Genomic DNA, 17,853 nt, shown 5'->3' with positions numbered 1-17,853 from the left:
CTCCAGGCTCCGAGCCATCAGCCCAGAGCCTGACGCGGGGCTCGAACTCACGGACCGCGAGATCGTGACCTGGCTGAAGTCGGACGCTTAACCGACTGCGCCACCCAGGCGCCCCCACCAGGTTTTGATTTTAGATAGTCTGGTGGATATGTAGCAGTATTGGGTTGTGGTTTAACTTAGAATTTCTATGATATATTTCTGTGTTTATCGATTTCTAGCTGAATTCTCCCAAGGTCAAATAACATATTTTGTACGATTTCAAGCATTAAAAATTTGTTGATACACGTATGGCCCAGCATATGATCTATTTTGGTAAATGTTTCATGTGCGTGTGATAAGAATGTATATCCTCCACTTCTTGGGTACACGTTCTGTTAATGCCAAACATTGTTTATCATTTTGTTTAAACTTCCTATATTCTTTTTTTTTTTTCAATATTTATTTGTGACAGAGAGAGAAAGGGAGCACATGAGCAGGGGAGGAGCAGAGAGAGGGGGAGGGAGAGAATCCCAAGCAGTCCCCTCGCTGTCAGCACAGAGCCCCACGTGGGGCTTGATCCCATGAACCATGAGATCACAACCTGAGCCAAAATCAAGAGTCAGACGTTTAACCGACTAAGGCACCCAGGCGCCCCGAAACTTCCTATATTCTTAATGATTTGGCACGGGGGGGCTCATACTATAACAGTTGCTGAGGTTGTTTTTAAAAAATGTTTCCATTTGACTAAGATTGTGGGTTTTATTTTTGTCTTTAGTTCTGTCAATTTTTGGCTATATATATTTTAAGGGTACATTATTCGATCATCGAAATCTTAAATGATGATACCTTCCTGGTGAACCACACCTTTGGTCATTGTGAAACATCCTTCTTTGTCTCTGGTTACGTCCACCTTAGTCTTCCCTGTCTGGTATCAGTAACTGGCTTTAGTTAGTGTCGGTGACTGTGGCAATTTGTGTTTTCCAAAGGTGGCCCCAGCGTTTCCCATCTGGCTCGTTCTCTTTACTCCTGCAGTGGTAGCAGAATTCACGTTGCCTCCTTTTGAGCCCCTGTAGTCCTTTGTATGATTTCTGAGGCTAGCTCATGAGCATCAGTGCACTTCTGTCTTGCTTTCTTGAATGCCAACCCTTGGAATTCAGTCACCAGGCTATGAGAAGCCCAAACTGGCTCGCATGGAGAGACATGTGACAAGACCACGTCAGGTGCTCTAGCCTACAGCCCCCCTAAGGCCCCGGATGATGTGTCAGACGTGCGAAGATGCCACGATGATACCAGCCCTCAGCGGCCGAGTCTCCCTCAGCCTCAAGTCCTCTTGGACCTTCAAGTCTTTCCAGCCGAGCCCTAGACATCTTGGAGTGAAGAGAAGCCACACCACTGTGTCTTGTCCAGGTTCCTGATTGTGAACATTAAAAACGGTTCTGACACCACTAGGTTTTGAAGGTGTGAGCAATTGTAACTGAACGGGGTAGTGTAAGTTTTCTATCCTTTGTTAATCGTTGCATATCTCTCTGTTTTTAAGGTGGGTCTCTAGTAAACAGTAGGTAGGCTTTAAAAAAAAAAAAAACTGAGTCTGATAATACTGGCTTTTAATTGGAGTGTTCAGTTTCTATTCTGTTTAACATAATTATTTCTCCAGGGCTTTGAATCTACAATCCTACTATGTTCTTACTATTCACTATACTCTTGCTATATTCCTTTTCTCTTCTCTCTTGCCTTCTTTTGGATTGACTCTAGTTTAGTTTTGCACCGGCCCCTCATTAGCTTGTCAGTGACACACTCTGTTGTCAAACTTTTAACAATTCCACTGCACGTGGCAACCTGCATCCTGGACTTCCCACTCACATTTAAAGTCCCAGACACCCTCTCAAGATTACAGTCTTAAGCAGAGAGTGAAGTATGCAGACAAGGAGGCCAAGAAAGAAATCAAGATCGAAAATTACATCTAGGAAAGAGCTTGGTGCGTGGTTTCTGACACAGGAGGCTGTCTGGTCTATGTCCATCGGAAACGTATTTAGTTTCTGAAGGGATCATGTTTGCAAAGGAACCATGAGCCCTAAAAAGGCTTTGGCTGTTTTCAGCCAAATTTGGGCCCCCAAATTTCCATAAGTAGGACACAGTCTGCCAAAGCAACAGCCTTCAAGGAAAACACACTCTCTCCAAGGGCCATTCAGATGTGGTTTGATAACAGACAAGGAAAAAGGCCCAAACGGGGAAGCTAGAGGCCACACAGAACAACAGACAAGGGAAGGCTACCCTGAGAGCCCAATCAAGGTAGAATCTGGGAGATCTTCCTGTTTCTCGGGCAGACATGCTCATTACTTATATGGACTGATGACTGTACCTCCTGTTTCTCCTTTTAGCAAATGGGAGCTTGTCCTCCTTCACCCTGGCCAGCCCGTGACATGCTGCACTCAGACCTGGGCAGCGGATGCAGACCTTCTGGAGAACCTCGCCCCTTTTTTTTTTTTTTTCAAGGTTTTATTTAAATTCTAGTTGTTAACATACAGTCAGAGAACCTAGCCTTTGAACTGTATGCAGCGGTTGGTAAACTGCTTTGGGGGTTGTCTCCCCTGGGGTTTCACGAGTGGGGAGAAAAAACACCATGAATATTAACCGCCTACAGGGGTATACTGCAGCTGAGACTGGTCTGTATTAAACCCATTTCCTCTTTTTTCGGGGCTCACGGACCTCATTCCCCATCCTCCCTTGTAAGAAAGCACGGCTTTGCGGAGTTCTAGCCAATGGAAAATGAATGGAAGAGAAAGGGCCATTTTGAGGCCTGGCCCATAAAAACCTCCTGAGAAATTCCGTCCCATTTTGTCTTGATGCTAAGGGGCACGGTGACGTTAGCAGCCTGCCTGAAGAGGGACGAGCTACAGGCGAGAAGGAGCCTCCATTCCGGAATCACTGCTCCGGCACCTGTTTGGGAATTTACGTGAGTGGGAGAGAAATACCCATTTGCTAAAGCAAGCTAGCCTTACCCTAACTACCACACAAAGCCTTTCTTCACCTACCTCAATCACACACACAACTCTCTCTGCTTTGTCTGGTAGTTTAGAGAGTGGAGGGATATACTTTAAACACTCCATCCTGATAGTGTTTCTAAGTGGGAACAGAACGCCGAATTTTAAAGGAAAAGTCCCTAACTCCATTTGGACAAAGTGTCCTGGCCCACGAGCGGTAACACCTGCCCTGTTCCCATCTCACTCCAGTGGGGAAGGCTTTTGAACCCTGGGAAGCAGGAGCCAGCAAGACCCCAGGAGAACGGAAGAAAAATGGAGTCAGGCAGAATCACAGATAATGTTGAGGCAAAGTTACCTTGAGGTATCCTCGTTGGGTCCTTCCTCCCTTTTTTACAGATAAGGAGACACAGGCTCAAGAATTAAAGGGAGTCGTCGCATAAATTTGGTGACAGGGCTAAGATTAGAAGCCGGGTCTCCTACTATTATCTATGGCAGAAGAAAATAGATAGGCAGACACCATTGCTGCAGCCGGCGGTTAAACATTTCTTTGATGTCTCGTGGTTTTCCTGAAGATTTCATGCCAATTCCCCAATCGATACCATAACATACGCTCAATAATTTTATGTAAAAGAAAGTTTTAAATTACTCGTCATCAACTAGAGAGGACTCTCCCGGAAGACGCACTATATTTACCTACCCCTGGACACACTACCACTTACCTCCAGGCATGCACATACCCCAGGTTGAAACACGTGGCTGGATCGCAGACGCAAAACGATCCTTAGCACAAGGGCCTGGGCCTGAACTCTTCTTGTCCTGATTCCTTCCCTCTATGGTCTAGCGCCCAGATTCAGCCTCAGTCCTAGAGAGTCAAGCATCACCCTCCAGGTGGGCCGGTCGGACTCCAACTTGTCCTTCGAGGTTCAGGTCCAACATCATCTCCTCTAGGAAGCCTCCTATGACCCGTCCAAGTTTCCCTGCCCCAGCCCCCACGCACTAGGCCCGAGGCGTCCTAATTCCCGCACTCCCCACGCCTCGTTCCAATGCCGTCTGTTGGTATGTTTGCCTCTTCCAGGAAGTATGACACATAAAAAGTACTCAGTAATAGAAACGAGTGACCCGAAGGCGGTGCCTGGGTCTCCCTGGGGCCCACATCTCGCGCTCCCCGGCGCACTCCTGCTGGGGCCGCCCGGGTAGGGAGCTCTGCAAGTGCACACTTACTGGCTGGGGGAGGGGCTCCGGAGGTAGTGGGCCTGCACGGCCCTCACACTGGTTTCATCCTCCTCACTTGGGACGACCTGCTCCTCCTCTGGGTCCCCGCTGGTCGCCATGACAGCCTGCCAGTCCCTGTGGGTTTGGCAGGAGAAAGGTGGTTAGGGAATCCGCTTCTGGAGGTTTTGTGGGGGGAAGGGGTATATCGGCGGCGTTAGCAGGGGAAGGTCAGCGCGTACCACCCACCCCCGGGAGGGAGACGACCCATGGGGAAAGCCCGGTCTGACTTGGGTTCGGCAGGACACCGAGATGCACGCCCCAGCTGTGTCAGCTGTCCACCTTGGAGTCACAATATTTAAGAAGCGACAACCTGGCCCCTTCTCAGATCCCGGCGAGGAAGCAGCGAGGCGACCCAGCGCTCTGCGTCGACTAAGCTAAAGCCTTTGGAAAGCAAGGGATTCCTCAGGCCAGAAGGATCTTTCTGTTGGAACTCCTGGGTGTGCCCAGGAGTTTCACATACACACAGGCACGTGAGCACACACACGCACGCGTGCGTACATATATGTAGGCACACGCCCCGCTTGTGCACAGACGCACGCCTTCGCCTCTCCCGGGGGAGGGGCGGCTGGCCCTCCTCAGTGCCTCTCACCAAGGCCGCAGGGGTCATTGCCTTTGGCTCAGGCACCACCCTGATTAAGGAACATGAAATCCCTCCGGAGCTGGTCCCACACACGGCTGGGCCTTGCCACTCCAGGCAGAGTTGCTGCCCCTCTGCTTGTAAGTCTCGGGTTCGCAGGACACAATGAAGGGAGAGACACACTCACCGCGGCTTTGCCTAGATCTCCACACCAAAGGGCAGTCACCCAAGGGCTGAGGGACCCGGATAAAAGGGCCAAAAGTTCCGATCAGCGAGAGGGACCAACCTCTCTCCTCTCTTCAGTGCTTCTGCTCTGAGGGACAGGACAGCTGTTAACGGGAAATCTTAGCTACCTTCTAAATTTAGCCTCTGGCCCCATAGCCTGGCAGATCTCTGGGGGGACGGAATGCAGTCTCAGGACCCAGACCTGAAAGCTGGCCCCATTTAACTCTTTCCCTCCTGCTCCTGGCTGATTCTCTGGACACCGGACACTGACATTGAGCAGCAAAGTTAGAAGAAGGTCAGGCTTCATAGATGGAGAGGCCTGAAGAAAAGGTTTCCTTTGGACTCTCTCTTGCCTGCAGCTACCTATTCAAAGTCTTTCCAGAGGGCGGTCTAGTGCCACAAATCTAGAAGAACGGAACAAATTGTATCCCAGCCCCATGTCAGTCTAGAGGGTGCTGGGAAAAAAATACCCAATATATAGATTGGGGCAGGGGCTCTGATGGATGTCGGGAGAGGACCGTGGTGCAATTGAAGGGTATGGTCGACGGCTTGTGACCAGGGTTACGTTTCTTTGAACAGCGATGACTCTGAATAGTAAACGAGTAGTTGTGTTCACCCTCTACAGTCCCTCCCCGACGACACTCACATTCGTGGGGATGGTCAAGTGGCAAGCCTGGGTGGTGTAAAAATCCCACGAGCTTCGGGGCTCCTGGCTGGCTCAATCGATTGAGCGTTCGACTTCGGCTCAGGTCGTGATCTCACTGTACAGTTCTGTGAGTTCGAATCCTACATCAGGGCTCGCTGCTGTCAGCACAGAGCCTGCTTCCAATCCTCTGTCCCCGCTCCCTCAGTGCTCCTCCCCCACTCCTGCTCTCTCTCTCAAAAATAAACATTAAAAAAATTCCACAAGCTTCATAAACTTCAAATGAGCTCATAGCCCAGGTTACTCCCCTTTGTAACCTCCCACCATCGCCATGACCAAAGCAAAGCCCAGAAACCCAATAGTTCAGCCCCTCATCTCACACATTCTATAATTACACCTCCATCCATCCATCCGTCCATCCCATCCCATTGGTCTACCCATTCACAAATGGTTATCTACTATGCGTCACATAATTATATGCTCAAAATGGTCCTTCTCCTTGGCCAAATGGAACAGTGTCCTACACATAGTACCATCAAAAATTGGCTAAATAAATGAATGAGCTCACGCTTTATTAGGAGGAATGAGACACAGATCAAAAATAACTCCAGCATAAGGCAGAATGTAGTTAGTATCCTAAGAGAGATCCAGAATGCTGTGTGAGTTCGCAGGAGGGAAGAGCCCTTCTGGCTGAAGAAGTCAGGAAAGGCTCCATGGAAGAGGTAACGATACACACACTGGCCTTTTAAAAAAACAAGTTGGATCATAAGAGCAGATATGATGGGGGAAGAAATGCCAGAGGGGAGAGCATGAACGAAACTGGGGGATGCCAGGGGTTAGAGCTGGGAAGAAAGAAAACAGGTTGTGTGGCAGAGACTGGGCAGGGCTGGAGTTAGGGGCTCCTTTGGAAAGAGTGGTCAAGGAACACATCTCTGAGGAGGAACATGGCACCACCCCTGGCCAGTCACCAAACCTCCACCCTGAGGGTCAAAATAGGGACTCAGGAATTGACTGCCAAGGAATGGCCATAACTGAGAAACGCTGGGGATTCATTTCATGCCCACCCACTTCAAGGTTCCATAAAGATGAAATGTGGTTTGGGAGAGAGGTGAGATAAGGGAGGGAAGGGGCAGGGAAGGAGAGAAGGGCTGCCTCAGTCAGGGTAAGGCTCAAGATGATAGGACCACAGCACAGAGAACGAAAGGGTGGCAGGGAAGTAAGGGAGGGAGGGAAAGATGGAGAGCCAACAACACACCTAAGAGAGGCAACAGATAAGGAGGGGACCACTCAGGAGGAGGCATGTCTTCTGTCTTCTGTATACCCTCAGTCACCTGCAGAGGGTGACATCAGGCCACTGGAGTGAAATCAGAAAAACACTCACTAGCTGTATGACCTTTGAGAGCTCATTTCACTTCTCTGAGAATCAGATCCCTGTTTGTAAAATAGAGAACGGTCATACTCATCTCCCCATTTTGTTCTGACCACTCAGCCTAAAGTGGGGCCCCTTTCCTTCGCTCAATTTCATTTCCTGTAACATTTTCTGGGTTATGTTCCCCATAGCACCATCACCCTTGAAGTAGGGTGACCGGTCATTTCCACTTTGTCTGGACTAAGAGATTCCAGGGACAAGGGATTTTCTCTTTTAAAACCAGGGTAGTTCCGTGGGCGGGGGCGGCGGGGGTGGAGACAATCCCTTTAATAAATGGTGCTGGGACAACTGGACGGCTATGTGCAAAAAAATGAAACTGGACCACTTCTTACATCATACACAAAAATAAACTCAGAATGGATTAAGGACCTAAATGTGAGACATGAAACCATAAAACTCCTAGAAGAAAACACAGGCAGTAATTTCTTTGACATCAGCCACAGCAACATTTTTCTAGATATATTTCCTCAGGCAGGGGAAACAAAAGCAAAAATAAACTATTGGGACTACACCGAAATAAAGAGCTTCTGTACCATGAAAAGAAAAAAAAAAAACAAAAAAAAACCATCAACAAAATGAAAACGGCAACCTACTGATTGGGAGAAGGTGTTTGCAAAAGATATGCCCTATTAGGGGTTATTATCCAAAATATAGAAAGTATTACTCAACACCAGAACAACAATCTGATTAAAGAATGCACAGAGACCCTGAATAGACATTTTCCCGAAGAAGACAGATGGATGGCCGACAGACAAATGAAAAGACGCTCAACATCACTAATCATCACGGAAATGCAAATCGGAAACACAATGAAGACGTCACCTCACACATGTTAGAATAGCTAACAAAGAAGAGACAACAAATAACAGGTGTTCACAAGGATGTGGAGAAAAAGGAACCCTCAGGAACTGGTGGTACAGCCACGGTGGGAAATAGTATGGAGGTTCCTCAAAAAATTAAAACTAGAAATACCATATGATCCGGTAATTCTACGGACACAAACTCAAAGAAGATGAAAACACTAACTGGAAAAGACATATGCACCCCTGTTTACTGCAGCGTTATTTACAGTCGCCAAGAAGCAGCCCACGTGCCCTCTGATGGGTAAACAGATGAAGAACATTACTCAGCCACAAAAAAGCATTCCTGCCATTTGCAACAACGTGGTTGGACCCAGGGGGCATTATGCGAAGTGAAATAAGTCCGACAGAGAAAGGCAAATGCCGTTATCATTCCACTTACGTGTGGAATCTAGAAAACAAAACAAACAGACAAACGAAAAGCAGAAGCAGGCCCATAGATACAGAGAACGAACCGATGGTGGCCAGAAGGAAGGCGGAAAAATCGGTGAGGGGAGTAGGAGATCCAGGCTCCAGTTAAGGAACGAATAAGGCACAGCCAAGAGAATTACAGTGAAAGGTATCACAACAGCATTGCAGCATGGTGGATGGTAGCTAACTTGTGGCAAGCACGGCATAAGGTACAAACTTGTTGAATCGCTATGTTGTACGCTGGAAACGAATGTCACATTGTGTCTGGTTCAACTCTACCTCGATTTTTTTTTTTTAAGGACAGTTCCAAGCAAACCGAGACAAGTTGGCCATAGTGTTTCTAAGATGGTCTTCTTTCTTTACTCGTGTAACTCTCATCTTCCCAACCAAATGGTCAATTCTCTGAGCATAGAGCCTTCCTGTCTTCTTCATGACCGTGGCCGTAGTGTGGGTCAGGTGGGGGTTGAGGAGAAGGGAAGGAAGAAGGGGATCCTGTTGTGCTCTGGGGTGTGTCAGCAATTGTGGGCAACGCCCTTCTTTTATGGGCTTAGAGAACCTGCCTCTGAGATCATTCCCCTTTTTATTACAAGATGTTAACTTCCTATCTGTTACAGCAGCCCACGCCTTGGGGAGAAGTCCAGGACTTTGTACACCTGCCAAATGGAGAAAAGGCGGGGGGTGAGGGGGCGGCGACTGGTTCAAGTCCAGTCCAATAGGGTAGCTCCTCTGCCAGACCAGCTGACGAGCACAACCGGGGGGCCAGGCTGGGCAGAGGTGTGCAGGAAAAGGGAAACCACAGCGACAGAGGGCTGGGCCAGGCCAGAGGCTGCTGTAAATTCAGCTAGTCAGCCCAGACCTGTCTGGGGCTCAAGCCAGGCTGGGCTTGGGCCACAGAGGAAGCAAGACCATGGCGAGGAAGGTGAGGCCCGTGCTGGGGATGCTCTGTGCAGGTGAGTAGGCTCTTCCCCTGTCCAGGGCCCAGGGGCGGGTGAGACAAGGGGCCTGAGTGCTGACAGTGCCTCTTCAGGGAGGCCCTCCAGTGACATAGTTGAGTTCCTGCTGGGCAGAAGTACAGGTTCTGCTATGCAGGCGGCAGGTTCCAGGCCAGAATCAGCATCGGAATGGTCTGTATATGCGTATCAGTAAATAAAATCCCGGTCCATTTCTGGAATGAATAAATCATAAATTCTCAAGACTGTAAATTCTGATCCCAAATCAGATCACGAGATCAGACACACGATCTGACAATAGGGACTAAGTATTTGAAATCAAGTCCCAGAGAATCCAGAATGTGTGGATATCGACATGTTCACTACCTGGGGTTTTACCCGTCGCCTTAAAACTAGAGGAAAAGGCAATGGTAAAAGTGATAATATCTCCATCCCACGTAGGGAAACCGAGGCAGAGAGACACTGCAACTTGCTCAATATCATCCCCAGAGCAAGAGAAGACTCAAACCCTTCAAAAACCAAACTACAAAGGCCCTCTCCAAAGGTCGAAGCCCTTCAGCCCTTCCGATACTCTGGTCGCTGAAAACTTGGCAGATGGGAACACCCTGCAAAATAGAAATCAGACATTTGTCGATATAATGTTCAAATCCAAATCCACTGCTGCCAAAGAGCAAAGTCATCGCGTGGGGCCCATGGAGTGTTTAAGGGTTAGGGCGGAGGCCTTGGTGTTGGGGTACTGGGCACAGGGAGGAAGTAGAATGGAGAATGGAAATTGAGAGACTGGGGCTGAGGGAATTGGAGGAGTATCTCTAATTTAGTGTATTTGGCTATGCTGAGAAATCCCATCGGCCTGCCATCTAGAAACTGTTCCAGGCTTCAGGGATCTGGTAAAAATGGGGAGGAGGTGAAGAGTTATACCAGGAAACTTAGGAAACCCCAAGGCCTGGGAAATGGGGCCAAGGTATTCAGCTGTTAGAGCGAGCCCCAGGACCAGCTGGCCTGTCGGCCCAGCGGGCCCCACGCTTCCCATCGCTCAAAACCTGGCCTTCAAGCCCTTAGGTGGAGGTCAAGGCCTGGATGTTGGCTCAAGCCCCGCAAGAGGCCCAAATGACTGGGGGTGGAGAGGCCCTCGTGAGCAGGTTAGAGGGCCTCGGTGGTTCATTCCTTCATGGAAACCTCTTTACTGAACACATGGTTTCTGCAGGGGTCTCAGGAGTGAGGGGTCTGGAATGATCGCAGCCATGAGGGAAACTGTCTCAGCCATCAGTTGCAGACAGTAAGGATGCTTCAAGCCCTGAGGGAGGGAGGCTGAAAGGAAATGACCATCCTCCCCGGACTAGGCTCTGAGCCCGAGGTCTTGCCAGGGACGTTTCCCCCTCCCCCACCCCCCTGTACACATCCTTGCATTTGCAGTCTGGCTACCACCAGTGCATTTTTGGCCTAGCAAACAACTCTAAAACAAAATGCTCACCCGGCTTAGAATGAAAAGTGGCCTTAACTCTGAATTGCCCGGAGGGGTCCATTTTGCCCCTTCCTTTGAGGAGGCATGTGACCCCTGGGGAAACTCCCCCAGTGGAACCAGCTCTTGGGCCTGTGCTCAGACCGGATGATGAAGCGTGCCTTCTGCCGTCATCCCCTTCCCTCTACCTGCCCGGCCTGCCCGGTCCAGCTCCATGGGTCTACCACCTTTGCCTCCATACCTTACACGAAGGGGGAGGAGCTGGAGCAGTGGGCAGGACAAGCCCCGGTCGGTGGCCAGCTCGGGGCGTGGGGACGCTTCGCCAAGTGGAAACATCTGGGGACAAAATGCCCACTGCCATGCACAAGTGAGCAATGAAGGTGTTCAAAGGTCAAGCCTAAGAGCATCTGGGTGGCCCTTCCCACCATGTGTCAGGAGAGGGCCCCAGAGGAAGGAGCAGGGAAGTCAGGGAGGGGCTCCTGGAGGAAGCGGAGACCTATTAGCCTTCCCTCCCGCTTCCTTTCGCCACCTGAACCTGCACAGGAATGACCTAGATTTTGCTGATGTGCTGGGCAGAGCAACACCCCCTCTGAATGAGCCAGTAGGCCCCAGGACTCATCAGACTTTGGGGAGACAGAAATTATGACATACGGTAGGGACCCAAATGGAAGGTGGCATATTAAAAATTTTAAAACCAATATGAAAGCCCACGGGAAATCAGCCTGACAAGACTAGTTCGCCCTTCCAGAGCAAATGTTCCCACCTCCTCCTATCATGGAGCTCTACCCCGTCACAGGCACTGGGAGGGGCCTCTCCCTTCCTGTGCTGACTTTACACGGCGGCGGTGGGGAGGGCAAATTAGTTAACCTCCATAAACCTCCGTTTCCCGCTCTGTGCAATGGGGGAGGGTAATCTATCATGTGTACAAATGCAGTGTGCCTCCCACAGGGTTATTATGGATAGTAAATGAGTTTGTAAACGTAAAGGTCTCGGAACAGTGCCTGGCGCATAATAAGCATTCAATAAATGCCAGTTATGATTATTACGGATATTATTAGTGCGGGCAAGTGTAAGTTACAGAGAATTAGTAGACTTTGGTAATCAGTCGCCTGAGCGCTGGGATCTGGTTAGACGTGTGCCAAGAAAGAGGCAGGGTCACCGTGGACGAGTCCTGAGTTATCGCCCCTCCCAAAGGCTTCTGGAGAAAACGGCCCAACTCGTACACAGAACTAAGGCTCTTCCCCTCCAGGGAAGTTTTTCCAGCCACCAGACTCCGTGAGACTTGAAGTGACGGCGGTACAGTTGCAGGAAAAGAGATGTGTAAAGAGGAAGCCGCCCAAGGGAAAATAAAGTCTCTAAGCAGCTCCGCCTGGAGTCACTAAACTCTTTGAACACTTGATAAAAGACACAAAAAAAGCCCCACCTTCCCAGAACTAGAGGAAACCCCTTTGAAGCTTATATTAGAAAAACTTTGGAAAGTACCGCATTACACAGAGAAACAAAGGAATCTATCATCCCAAAATACAGTGGAGGAGGAAATACATTTTTTCTCCCCCATCCGAAAATATTTCAACAAATCCATGGATGCTTGATCCATGGGGGGGTGGGGGGGGGGTGTCTTTCCTGGGATCTAGGCGTCCAGTTTCCTGAACTGAGGCTGACATGCCCTTTTAGATCCCTTCCCTGGGGTCTCTGCTAGAGCCACAATTCCCAGCAGGATAATTTTCCCTAAAAGACTTACACTTGTCCGCTCGGAAGGTCACACAGGCTCGGGGAGGTCCCTGTGCTCTGCCCTGTCACAGTGCAGCAGATCTGAGCTCAGTGTCAAGCTGTATGTCCAAGCTCCTAAGCAGGGACCCGGCCCAGGCTGTGAGGTTTGTGGATTTCGGCCTTAGACCTGCACACCTGAGTAGAATCAGATAAGAGGGTGGCCTTGCGCCCAGGGAATCTTGACTCTGAGAGGACCAGTACTCAGGCCAGGGCCAGCATGGTGTCAGTGCGGCGCGCTGTGAGATGGGCAGCCCAGCCTTTCACCTGCTCCGTGGGTATGAGCCCTGTTGTCACGCCCATCCCCCGGGCCCGGCTCCCACCAGGGGCCTGGGTACCACCTGCTCCTGGTATCTGAGCACAGGTCAGAAGCCAGCACTCCCAGGGAGGGCTCATGTGCCCGGGGAATTACACAGTCAACCTGCCAGAGATTCGATCAGGATTAAAATGCCCCAGTCCCAGCCGCAGCCTCAAAGGGGAAGGGTGTCATGAATGGTCAGCCCAAGGGGAGGACGCGTGCAAAGGGGGAGGAGTGATGGTTTAGGGCAGTGGCTATCAACCCGAGCTGCCCATCACAATCACCCGGGGAGTAAAAAACAGAGATGCCCCGGCCCCCCAGACCTTCTGAATCAGAATCATGGGGAGGCAGAATCTGCGTGTCTCCCTGAGGTCGACACAGTTACCCAGGTGATTCTCACGTGCCATCTATGTTTATGTCATATACTGAAACTTGAAAGAAAGTAGGTAATCAAGGGTCACCGCTGTTGCCACGGATACTCTGCAAGTGACTCGGCTCAGTTGTGCGCCATCTGGAGACTGTCCTGAGTTACCGTCCGGCCTCTGATTTGGTGTCTCGACTCAGGGGCCCAAGTGCGTGCATTCTCGCACTTTCGCGCGCATAAACGTCCCCTGGGGATCTTGGTAAAATGCAGACTGATTCGGCAGGGCAGGGCCTGAGATTTCGCATTCCTAACAAGCTCCCAAGGGATGGTGATGCTGAGAAACGGTTTAAGAAGCAAGACTCCAGGGCGGAACGGGTTGGTGGGCACAGGTGTGACCCTCATCTTGCCCTTGTCCCCCAGTCCCATCCCCGGGCTTCTGGGTAACGCAGCCACACTGCTGACTGTGAGGTCGGTCCCTGGGAGGCCTGGGGAGAACGCGTCTGGCTCAGGATGTGCTTGTATTCCTGGCAGCCCTTGACCCTGCTCATCCCTCCTTCCGGAAACTATTCCGTCTGCCCCCATGATACCCCCTCTCCCGGTTCTCCTCCTCCGTGCTGGCCTCCTCCTCTCAGGTGTGTTTTGGGGCTTCATTCTCCTCTGCCCACCAGGAAATGTCAGAGCTCCTCACGCCTAGACCCACTCTATTTTCAGTCTACAGTCGCATCCACATCTTCGGGCATCACTCGTTTCCAAGGGGCTCACGATTTGTGCCTTCAAACCCGACCTCTCTCTTGAGCTACCTACACCCGCAGATCCAACAGCCCGCATGACCTCTCAACTTAGATGTCTCAGAAGCACTTCCAGACTCACCAGCTGAAAAGCAAGCTCGTAATCTTTCCCCCTAACCTGGCCTTTCTCAGCAGACTCTGCCTCGTAAATGACGCCCATCTGTCCAGGAATGAAAGCCAGAAACCTAGCAGTCGTCTGCTAACAGCTTCCTATTGCGGTGTGAGAAACCAGCCCCGGACTGAAAATGAGAAAGTAGGCATTTGTTTTGCTCACCACTCTGCCGTTTGGATGGGGCTGGGCAGGGACGCTTGTCCTTGCTCTGGGCGGCATCACCCGGGATGACTTCCCGGGGTTGGAAGGCCCACTGCCAGGATGGTCCACTGGCTGGCCAGCTGATGCTAACTCTGGCTCCTCTCTCTCTGGGCCCCTCTGCAGGGAGGCACAGCCTCTAACTGGCCCGGTGTGCCTGTTTTGCCCCTTCTGTCTGTCCTCTACACTGGAGCCAGAACGATCTTTTAAAGTAAAATGATGACCATGTCAACTACCCCTTACTTAAAGCTCTGCAGTGGTTTCCCACCTACTGCCAGACTCAAATCGTGAGGGTAGGTTCTCCTAATTAGGTTAGATTTAAGTTCTATTGACCCCTGGAATGTTCACCGAACCCCAGCATGTCAGCACTCTGACTGATCCCCGAGACTGCCTCCTATACCTTGGACAGTCCAAATATTTCTGTCATATCACGTGTTTACTCCTCGGTTTGGAAACTTATTAATCACTGGCTTTACCTGTAGTATCCACACCTTCCTTTTTTTTTTTTTTTTTTCCTGTCTAATCTTCAAAGGCCACAAGTCCCTTTCCTCCATTAAAGCCTTCTCAGGTCACTTTGGGCCCCACCGATGTCTTCCTAATAGGAATTTATCGTCTGACCACTTTGCCATTTGTTATGTTGCCATTCAATCTTACACTCACTTTGGGGCTTAGTTTTCCTAAACAACCTGGGGGTAAGAACTGTTCAAATTTTTCTCCTTCCTTCCTTCCTTCCTTCCTCCCTCCCTCCCTCCCTCCCTTGCCTTCCCTCCTTCCTTCCTTTCCTATCACAGTTACCAGAACAAAGGCTCACAAAATATGCCTGGTTTTCCACAATCCACTATAACTTTCTGGTCCACTTTTCCTTTCCAACTCTTTTCATTGAGCTCTCTCCTCACCTCTGAGACTCCCTTTGGTCTGACTTGGGCTTCCACCCTACCAAGCATTCTTAGCTACTGTTATTGACCTGGGAGATTCCACACTGCAGTCCTGTCCTTGGTGGTAAAGGCTCTTCTGCCTGCTCCTCTCCTTTTCAGTACTCCCCTCCTCTCCCCTCAAAATCAAAAGCACCCTTCCAGGCCGACAACTTCCACAAAACAAAGCTTCTTCCCAACCAGCAGCTGACCTCTCACCCCTCCCGAGTCTCCTTGCGCCCATTTCCGGGCACTCGTTCTCTTCCCTAAGATGGCCGCCACGGAGCACAAGGAAGGCGGCTGGCGTCCCGGCCATGCGGGGCCACCACCGTGCTGGGGCGGGTGGGGGGGGGGGGAGGGGGTCAGAGGAGGTTGGGCCCGAGGAAGGGGGCGCTTGAGGAGGAGGAAGGGCCGGAGAGGGGGACCCCCGGATATAGCCGGCCCACGAGGCTCACCACTGAGCTCCCAGCCTCTGGCTCTGGCCAGAACCCACCTGCCTGGCACAGGAAGTGGGGGCCTCATCCCCCAGCATCAGGGGCCGGAAGTGATTGTGGCTGGTGCCCAGATGTGGGGTGAGGGCGTCTCTGTCTCCACCGAGCGCTTAGATGGGCTCTTTTTCCGACGTGGCAGAGCTTACGAACCGTACTACTGTTGAAAATAACTAGGTCACTTGGCCTTTTGATGCTCACCACCGGGTTCCTTGGACTGAAACTAGTCGTTATAGCGCAAGCCGTGATGACAAAAGTTGTGTTGAGGGGGTTGCTGTCAACCAAACCAGGAACCTAGGACAAGAGATTGGCTGAGAGCACATGGCAGTGCCTTCCTTGCCATGAAGACTGGGATAAAGATTTGTGGGAACAGGTCAACGCCCATTTGGGCATAGCCAACTACTTTAGCCACGACAGCCCCACAAACAGCATAGTTACGGAATGTAAGACTAACCTGGCTTTAAGCATGCCCCTTTCCAAGTCTGCTGTATGCTCTGCCGTGGAAAACCGATGGCAATGCGCGATAACCGAGTATATTATTCACGTGCTAGACTCTAGATAATGCTTGCCTTTCCCCACTAGCAGGGGGTTCTTCATTTTTCTCCTTATCTAATTGTAGAAAGATAAACTGGTTTTCAAACTAATTAGTGCTCTTTTTTCCCTCCCCCTTTTGAGTCTTCACTTCTTTGATGCAAAAAAGAACTGTATCAATTTAGCCATCAAGGCGGATAGCAAGAGAACCCACACACAATAAAACCCCTCAAATTGTCGTCATGGCCTTTTAGACTTGGGCCCCGTTCCACATTTCTGGCCACAAGGCGTTCTAGGACAGCCCAGAATTGCATTGTAGGACAGTCTTGAGGGGACAAGGGGAGGCAACCTGGCTGAAAGAGGACAGATAGTGGAATTTGTCCTAAACAGCTTCTTTTCCTTTCTGGAATGTGCCCCACCTTCTCCACGCCCTGACCTCTGTACAATGCTCTTCCCCCACCCCCATCTCTTCTCCAATTTTCTTGTGGTTCCCTCCTGCTCATCCTCTAATGTCATCTCAAGAGGCTCTCCCTTAGGATCACCTCTTCTCATCCCCAAATTTTGTTATATCCTGTCGCTGAATGTGTAATACTTGTTTTCCATGGTGGTTTTACATTTGTCTCTGGGATTCTTCATTCCAGTTTGACTCACCCGGAAGATTGAGTGCCGTGAGAGCGGTGACCCTGTCTGCCCCTGCTTGTCATTTTCTCCCCAAAGTCTAGCACAGTGCCTGCAACATGCGTGCCCCGCAGCCATTTGCTGAACAGGCTGTTAATGAATGAGAACCTACCCTTTGGAGCCTCACTAGGCAGCAAGCTGGTTTGCGTATAGTTATCTCCTGTCCTGCCTTTCTTTCCTTCCCTCTTTCTCTGGGCAGTCCCAGCTTCTCTCCAAGTCTCCACTTTCTAATCTCATCTGCTTCTATCAAAAGTCACCCATTCTAGGGACGCCTGGGTGGCTCAGTGGGTTAAGCGTCCGACTCTTGATTTGGGGTCGGGTCATGATCTCATGGTTCGTGAGTTTGAGCCCCACATCGGGCTTTGTGCTAACAACCCAGAGCCTGCTTGGGATTCTCTCTCTTCTCTCTCTGCCCCTCCCCCGCTAGCATTTTTCTCCCCTCCCCCCGCAACAAAATAAACTTAAAAAAAATAATAAAAGCACTTAAAAAAAAAAGTTACCCATCCCGAGCGCCTTTCCAGGGTCTGATGGATAAGAGGGATTAATTAAGGAGATGGGTCGGTCCTGCAGGTGAGAGGAAGAGAGTCGCCCAGTGTGTCCCCCCTCCTTCCCAGACAGCACTTGCATTCAGCAGCTTCAGTGTCGCCCCTCGGTGGTAGGAATTTCAGTATTGAGAAAGTTGGTGGCAGACGTATTCGACCCAGAGGCTCTTATAGAGAGTGTTGCCCCTCAAACTCCTCCGTGTCGGCAGAACCCGGGTCTTCCCCGCTGGGCTTGTCTCTGTTCCCAGCTAGCCCTGTCCCTGGAGCAGCCCTCTCTGCCCCAGCACCAGCTGTCACACTTGGAGCCCGCCTCCTTCCTGAGGTGCCTCCCTCCCCTGTGCCACCCGGTGGCCTTTGGCCTGCTTCCTCATTTTCTGCCCTGGTGAGTCA

General features: G+C 50.6%; 2 protein-coding genes across 2 annotated transcripts in view; one reads left to right on the top strand and one right to left on the bottom strand.

Annotated features, from left to right (window-relative positions):
- Positions 1-5,152, bottom strand: part of STYXL2 (serine/threonine/tyrosine interacting like 2) — a 29,749-nt gene extending 24,597 nt beyond the window's left edge. The window contains exons 1-2 of the mRNA XM_049633866.1: positions 4,997-5,152; positions 4,182-4,307 (exon numbers count right to left, since the gene is read on the bottom strand). Of these exons, the coding sequence (XP_049489823.1) occupies positions 4,182-4,291 (110 nt within the window). The 5' untranslated portion in view covers positions 4,292-4,307; positions 4,997-5,152. The remainder of the gene's footprint in view (positions 1-4,181; positions 4,308-4,996) is intronic.
- A 3,529-nt stretch (positions 5,153-8,681) lies between these two features.
- The window catches only part of GPA33 (glycoprotein A33), a 38,430-nt gene continuing 29,258 nt past the window's right edge, over positions 8,682-17,853 (top strand). The window contains exon 1 of the mRNA XM_049633865.1: positions 8,682-9,327. Within this exon, the coding sequence (XP_049489822.1) occupies positions 9,285-9,327 (43 nt within the window). The 5' untranslated portion in view covers positions 8,682-9,284. The remainder of the gene's footprint in view (positions 9,328-17,853) is intronic.

This window comes from Panthera uncia, chromosome F1 (assembly GCF_023721935.1).
Source record: "Panthera uncia isolate 11264 chromosome F1, Puncia_PCG_1.0, whole genome shotgun sequence".
Taxonomy (NCBI): Eukaryota; Metazoa; Chordata; class Mammalia; order Carnivora; family Felidae; genus Panthera; species Panthera uncia.
Note: the sequence above shows the minus strand (reverse complement) of the source record. Positions and strands in the feature narration are given on the sequence as shown.